At 38.9% G+C, this 7,400-nt stretch overlaps 1 protein-coding gene across 1 annotated transcript; it reads left to right on the top strand.

Annotated features, from left to right (window-relative positions):
- Positions 1-46: 46 nt before the first annotated feature.
- Positions 47-6,882, top strand: LOC119245500 (pleckstrin homology-like domain family B member 2). The gene is made up of 4 exons (XM_037511575.1): positions 47-106; positions 1,734-1,953; positions 5,616-5,701; positions 6,332-6,882. Exons 2-4 carry the CDS (start codon positions 1,875-1,877, stop codon positions 6,470-6,472), a joined length of 306 nt encoding a protein of 101 aa, XP_037367472.1. The 5' UTR covers positions 47-106; positions 1,734-1,874; the 3' UTR covers positions 6,473-6,882.
- The last annotated feature ends 518 nt before the right edge of the window (positions 6,883-7,400 follow it).

Raw genomic sequence — 7,400 nt, 5'->3', positions numbered from 1 at the left:
AAAACGACGCCGAGAACTCCTGGAAAACAATTGCAGGAAGGAAACTAGCCAGAGGCAGAAATTAATTGAAAAAGAAGTAAAAATAAGGGAGAAACAAAGGGCACAGGTTGGTGGTCAATTTGGATGGATGTGAGTAGGGTGCCCCCTGGTGGTCAGTCTGTAGAGGCTGCCTTCCACCGCACCTTGAACCTGACAGTAATGCCTAAGAGAGATGTGTGCTAATGGGCAAATATGTGTGTATATTAAAATTCTGTGGAACCGAGTAAGCAAATAACATTTTTCTCATGTTGTATGGAAAATTTTAGTGGAAGGGCACTTTTTCTTTTCTCCAGTTTTGGAGTATATTTAAAAGGAGAATAATTTTTGAGCAGCTTTGAAAAGTGCAGCTGCTTGATAATAAAAACAAATAGAACCCAAACTAAAACCTTTGGTTGGAGAAGGGAACAGGTTCTATTTTTGTCCTCCCACTGCCTTGGTGGTGCGGTTAGTGTTGGGGGCTTATTTCCTCCAGCTGTAGTATTATCCCCTGTTGACCTTTGCTATATCAAACATGTGCACAAAATTAGTGAACTCAAGAAAAACTACCCATTTTGTTTGGCTTCCTATCTTGGTCATTGTAGAATTTGAATCTCTGTTCTTGTCACCAGTGCTTCTTGCGTAACATTTTCTGAGGAATTAAAATAAAATTTTAAGTACCATATAATTATAAAAGTTCAAATACATTTTGCCATGATTGACTAGACAGAATGGTAAAAGGTACTTTTTCCCTTATTCGTTCTATTTGCTGGCATCTTAATAACATAACAAGCACTGTCTTTAAGACTTAGTGTGCATTGGGATATCAGTAAGTCTGTGATATGTCCACAAAGTACCATAGGATTGATGGCGAACTACTGAAAGCAAAAAGGAAAGTGGAACTCGTTCATCTAATTCACTGTACCAAACACCTGTCAAATTCTGATCCACAGCAAAAGTGTGTCTGTTTGGTATCTGATCCCCAACCTCAAAGCACAATTCTATTTTAATGTCAGTTGTACATTTTCCCTCAATATGTTTACATCATTTTCCCCAGAGCAAAGGAGTGGGACTATTTAATAGACTAAAATAAAACCCCATTTTAGAATGGTACCCATGGTGGCATGTGCTCCCAGATTAGATGAACGGCCACTCCCACCAAGGTGAAGTAGAGGACAGGTCTCCACTGCCTCCCTCTGCTCTGAGTGCTGGACAGCTCATTAGTTCCAGCTTTGATTCCACTTCTTGACTTATTTTAGTTCCGCTCTTCAAAATATGCATCTCCACCTTCCACTTCCATCAGAGAGTGTGTGTAAGCTGACAGGCACAACTTGGGGAGAGAGGTCTGTATGTGGAAGCTGTGTTTACTAATCAGTCCATCTTGTCATGCTCGGATGACTGAAGGGGAAAGGCTGTTAAGTTGTGGCAGGAAGCGTTAACAGAAAATTGATAGTGGAGGAATCCTCTCCATTTTTTGCATCTGCTCATTTCAAGCAATGCAATCTATCCGCTGAGTTTATTCATTTTTTTCTCCCCATATTGTGGCAGCCTTCTTAAAACACTAACCACCTCAAAGGCTCCCGATGCTAACGTTTATCTTAAGTTCTCACAACCACATGGGCATTTTAGAGTTTAGGCTTATCAGTTCATCTCCGCTTCTAAACATGTGTGATATGAGGGAAAGCTGTGGACTCTGGGTGAGATGTTTCCCCTTCCAGGCCCGCCCCCTTACGCGCTACCTGCCGGTCCGGAAGGAAGACTTTGATTTGCGGGGCCACGTGGAGACCGCCGGCCACAATATTGATACCTGTTACCACGTATCAATCACAGAGAAGACCTGCCGCGGATTCCTCATCAAAATGGGTGGAAAAATTAAAACTTGGAAGAAACGTTGGTTTGTTTTTGATCGGAATAAGCGAACATTCTCTTACTATGCAGGTGGGTGATTAAAAAAAATCCAAGTGGTATATTCAAATCAGGAACCTTCCCTAGAGAGCAAAGGCAACGATGTAAATGAGTAGACTGGTCATTATAGAACTAACTGCAAACGAACTTTGTAGATATACATTGTTTTATATTCAAAGTATATAGTCTGCATGATAGGAATTTCCTCTCTAAACATAATGAAATTGATAGGTTACTTTAAAAATGTGAATTAGTATGTTCTAGTTCTGAAATAAACTGAAATCAAATAAGTATTAAATGAAATGTGGAGGAGGGTCAAAATATTGTCTTATAAATCCTAAGGCACAAAGCCAAAAAAAAAAAATGGCTTGGATTTATTTATTTTGGGGCTTATGCCCTGTTTAAGTCACACACAATCAGGCAGCCTTGGATGGCAGACACTAACTACACACTTTATAAACTAGAACAGTCTGTTAAGCACAGAGTAAAACCCATCAGTGAACTAGGGAATAAATGAGTATTTATCAAGTGACAAATATTTTGGATGCTTTAAATGATGGATTAGGAGAAATCTATGCTACCAAATATTCCCAAAATGCAGGCATCCACTGGTGTAGAATTTAAAACCTCCACCTACTCTCCGATCACAATGAACACGTCCATTATCAGCACAGCTAAACTCTGCTCTCTTTTCAGCTGTAGTAGATGACTAGTGTCACACCAGAGGCTCTAGAGGGTCTCTGTTGGGGTGACTGTCACATTTGGAGCATTTTCAGCCATAGTAAAGTATAGCAGCATAATAAATTAAAAAATAACAGTTCAGTCCTTTGACCTATTGTGTGAGGTCAGAATATGTTTATGAAGGGAGGTGAGGTTGCATAAGAAGCACTAGCTATGGAGTCCCAAAGATGGCATGAGGATGAGGGGTACATAGCTTTCAGTTAGGATCTCTTTGGGTATGGTTTGTTAGTAGCCTCAGGAGCTTGTGTCCTGGAGCCAGTTTCCTATTTGTCTCTCTAGGGCCTTCTGGCCTTGGATTTTATAAGCAGCCAGAGATGTTCTCTCTTCAGTTAGTACAGTAGAAAAGATACCTATTTAATAAGAGGTGCTGGTTTAGTGTCTTAAGGCATAAATGAAATTTTGCTGTGTGCTAGTATCCACACACAGCCTCATAGAGAATTTTCCAAAAATAAACCGGGACCACGACCCTTCAGCTTGTCAGTGAGGCAAATGGCCTTGTCTGTGTGCAGGGACTGTGAGTGGGGTGCTGGAAACTGCAGGCTTAGCTCTTGGTTTTGTTCAGGACCCTAGCCTCTGTGCTTGGCCTTCTGCATATTAACTACATAGTCTTACGAGAGTCTCTGAAGTAACATGAGACAGAAAAATATGTCTGTAAATTAATGGGATAATGCCGCTGACCAAATGAATAACATCTTTTCACTATACAATAGCATTATTGATTCTCTTAACTAGCTCACAACGTGCTGTGAGGCCTCCTTCTTCAGGGGCCATCCTCATATATGCAGTGCCTGACCAATACTTTCATTCCCCAGTTTACTGTTTGCTTGAAACATTGACAAGATTTTACTTTTTTTTTAAAGGATTTATTTAGTTATGCATACAAGAGCTGGGGTACAGGCCAGAGGTGTGGGGGTGAGAGGATTCACCAGAGACAGAGTGGGGAACAAACAGGCAGATTGACCAAAGTACACTGCTGAGAGGAGCAGTGGGTGAATCAGGAGAGGTCTGCCATGCCATGTGGGTTGCTCCCTGGCCAGGGATTGAACTCATGCTGCAGAGGCTGTGAACATCTTCGTAGGTTGTATCTTAACCCCTTGCACCACCAGGGAGGCCCAAGATTTTACTTTTATCTCCAGATTTTATTTTTATATCTACTTTTCAGAAAACAAAGTATTACTTTATCCCCATGAATTATTATAGGATCCAATCTTTGCAGTAAGTGTTTGAGAGATACACTGACCTGTTTTACAGAAACTGGTGGAAACCCGCTGGACATTGTATTAGTTAAAATATTTCTTGCCAAAGAAGAAATAAATGAAATAAGTTAGGGAAACACTAGGTTAAATGCAATTAAACAGATTTATGTTCTGCCGAGCTTCTCAGGGCTGTTATTTTTCAAACTAGTTTTTTATTGTTGTTATTGGAAAAAGGCACATGCATTGGTTTAAAAAAGAAATTGAAACTGCAACAAAGGCCTTCATGTTGAAAGCAAGTCTCTTTCCCAAAACAGAAGGTCTGACCTTCTCCTACTGTTAAGCCTGAAATGCCCTCTAAGATTTTCTCTATTCATTTTTGTTTCTGTGTTTGTGTGTGTGTGTGTGTATTTTTCTTTAATATAGTTAGAACCAAATTATTCACTATATTCATGAATTTTTCATATATAATGGCGTTTCAAGATTTTTCTCTAAATAGCACAGGCAGCTCTGCCTGCAGAAGCTGTGTAGAGTCCATTGTGATCTGTGATTGCATCCTTCTTAAAGTTTAACAGCTCTTTTGCCCCTTGTGCTATAACAAACATAAATCCTTTTGTTCTTGCACAAGTGGAACTTATGTAATGAAGTTTTAGAAGTGTAATTGCTGAGAGGATTTTTGCACTTCTGTGTTTGTTTTAAAATTGCCTGCTAAGAGGTGCTTTCTTATTTGCTCTTCCACAAACAGGATATGATAGAGTGTCTTTGCATCCTCATTCCTGCTTTTAAAATTCTTTTATATGCTCACATGCACCATGATCTATACAGAGTTTAAATTATGGGATAGTTCAGGTACTTTATTACATCACCGAGCAGTGCTGTTTGTTAGGTGGGTTGTTTTGTCTTATGTCCTGTTTGGTGGTTTGAAAACAGTTTGGAAAATGCTGCATTGGAGGGATATCACTGACATATAACCACTGGGAACAGGGAAAAGAACGTGCTAGGCAAGGAATTTGATAAGAAAGAAATATTAGTGGACTATTATTTTAAATTATAAAAATCAGATAAAATACAAATAAAATACAAATGCAGATACAATACAAATTTCATTACAACACATCTACATGTTAATGTTTCTATCATAATGACAGCCTTAGAGAATACAGGGAAGTAATTTGCGTCACTGTCAACAGTGTTTATACTTTGTAGGCTAACTTGACGGTAGTTCTGGGTTATCTTTTTTTTTTTTTTTTAAAGATTTATTTATTGATTGATTGATACATACATACAAGCACTGGGTACAGTCAGAAGCGTGGGAGGCGAGAATTCACCAGAGCCAGAGCGGGGAGCAGAGCAGGCAGAAGGACCGAAGTACACTGCTGAGGGAGCAGCGGCGGCAGGAGAGGTCTGCGCACCATGTGACCCTCCTCCGGTGGCCGGGGAGCAGCCGGGATCGAACCGGCGCTGCAGAGGCTTCGGGCAGCTTCGCAACCCAGCGCTCAACCGCTGCGCCACTGGGGAGGCCCTCTGGGTTATCTTTTGACTGTGGATTTGCTGAAGAGCCTTGGGCAAAGTCGCTCTAAAGTTTGGGCTGATAATTCCATTCTTTTTTCCCCTTTAATTAATACAGAACCTGGCTGATGCACAACCTAGATTATCTAAATTAATCTTAGATAATATATAAATATTTTAATAACTACAGTAAAATTATAATTTGTCTGTCTGTCAAGTGATAAAATACTTAACACTTACCTATTATTGCAGACAAGCATGAAGCTAAATTAAAAGGAGTAATATACTTTCAAGCCATTGAAGAAGTATATTATGATCACCTCAAGAATGCTAATAAGGTAATCATTGGTTTTCAGAGTTCTACAATTTGTTAAGTTGGAGGAAAAGATGTTTTTAAAATCCTCAGCAATTGTGATTTGTTGTTCTGACTTAATGGATACATGTGATCAGAATAGTGCTGGAAAAGTACACATAAAAGTGATTGGGACAGTCATCTTTTTGCAAAAAAAAAAGTGTCACAGTGAAGGTGAGGTGAGGTGAGGAAATACTCTGGACATACTGACTCAGGAGATCCTGCCAAGCAGCTGTGCTAGGCTTCTGTGAGTGAACTTCTACCCATCTATGAGAAGGATCTAGATGGAACTTAGCAAGGCTAAGGTTAACAGCTGCTATTTATGGAGCACCCACTATTAGTTCGATTCCCTACTAGAGCTTTATAAAGTAGCACTAATAAGAGGATTGTTGAGTTCTATGTGAGGTGCTTTTTTTGTGCAGAGAAGCTAGAAAGATGGTCAATCCTGAGAAAGCTGTTGGGGGTGGGGGCCCATGTTATAATAGAGCAAAAGCAATGCCTACACAGATTTTCATAAATTGGAACTTTTAAAGAAGAAGTAGTCTTCATATATATGTTATTAATGTTACAGTTCCAAGAAGTTTGTTTTATGCTCGTTTCCTCTTTTGATTTTTAGAGTCCTAATCCATCACTTACCTTCAGCGTCAAGACACATGATAGAATCTACTACATGGTGGCACCATCGCCAGAAGCCATGCGGATCTGGATGGATGTTATAGTTACGGGGGCAGAAGGTTACACTCACTTCTTGTTGTAGTGAACTGGTGCGATAGTCAACTTCAGGGCAGACTGCAATAAAATCCTTTCCAAGAATAAAGCCATATTCAATCCCAGATGAATAGACCCAACAGACCCATCCCTTTAACTATGTACTTAGAACTCCTTTCAGATGAAGGTTATATCCATGTGAAGTCATTTGTAAAAGACAAAGATGGTGTTTTAATTCAAAGTTTGATCATAAATAGCAGAATAATTGAAACACCTATGAGAAAACACTATTTTGATATATAGCATCACTTATAGGACTATTTCTTGTAAACTTTTTTATCAATTACTGATTTTGGTGAAATAAACAGTTTATCAAATGTCTGTATGTACTTGGAAATATGAAGTTATTTTAGCACACAAATCATTGGCATTGACATTATTGGTAATCAACTAACTTTTTAAAAAGGAACATTTTGCTGATGGTTATTATATAAATATAAGTAAATAAGGGTTTGGAGGGGAACATAATTTAGTTTGCCATGATTTTTAAGTACTACACCAAAACCAAAGACTTGAATTGACTTCTGTTTAATAGTAGTAATTTTAAGAGGTGAACTTCAGTTAGTATTACTCTACATTTTTTACAATGGTATTTTGATGCCATCAAGTGCCCAGGAAGTTGATTTGAAGAGTCACCAATAGTATAAGCTACTCTGAGTATACAGAAAACCACTTTTTGCAAAAGTAGGAAAAACAAAAAGCTATGTTTTAGAAAGAAGCAGTCTTAAGACAGCAATCTGTCAAACTGGGCAATTTAAAATACAGAGGCTAGTGTTAGTTGCTGAAGATTGCTTACAGCAGAGTTCTCCATTCCCGGTGCTAAGAATGAAGACAACCAGTAGCTGATTATTTTTTTTTTAGATTGTCTGATTTCTCTTTTTTGTGGAGCACAGACTCATCTGGTATAACTATGAAAT

The sequence above is a fragment of the Talpa occidentalis genome, unplaced genomic scaffold, assembly GCF_014898055.3.
Source record: "Talpa occidentalis isolate TD23 unplaced genomic scaffold, MPIMG_talOcc4v2.1 talOcc4.1448, whole genome shotgun sequence".
Lineage (NCBI taxonomy): Eukaryota > Metazoa > Chordata > Mammalia > Eulipotyphla > Talpidae > Talpa > Talpa occidentalis.
This window is presented reverse-complemented; position numbering and strand designations above follow the sequence as displayed.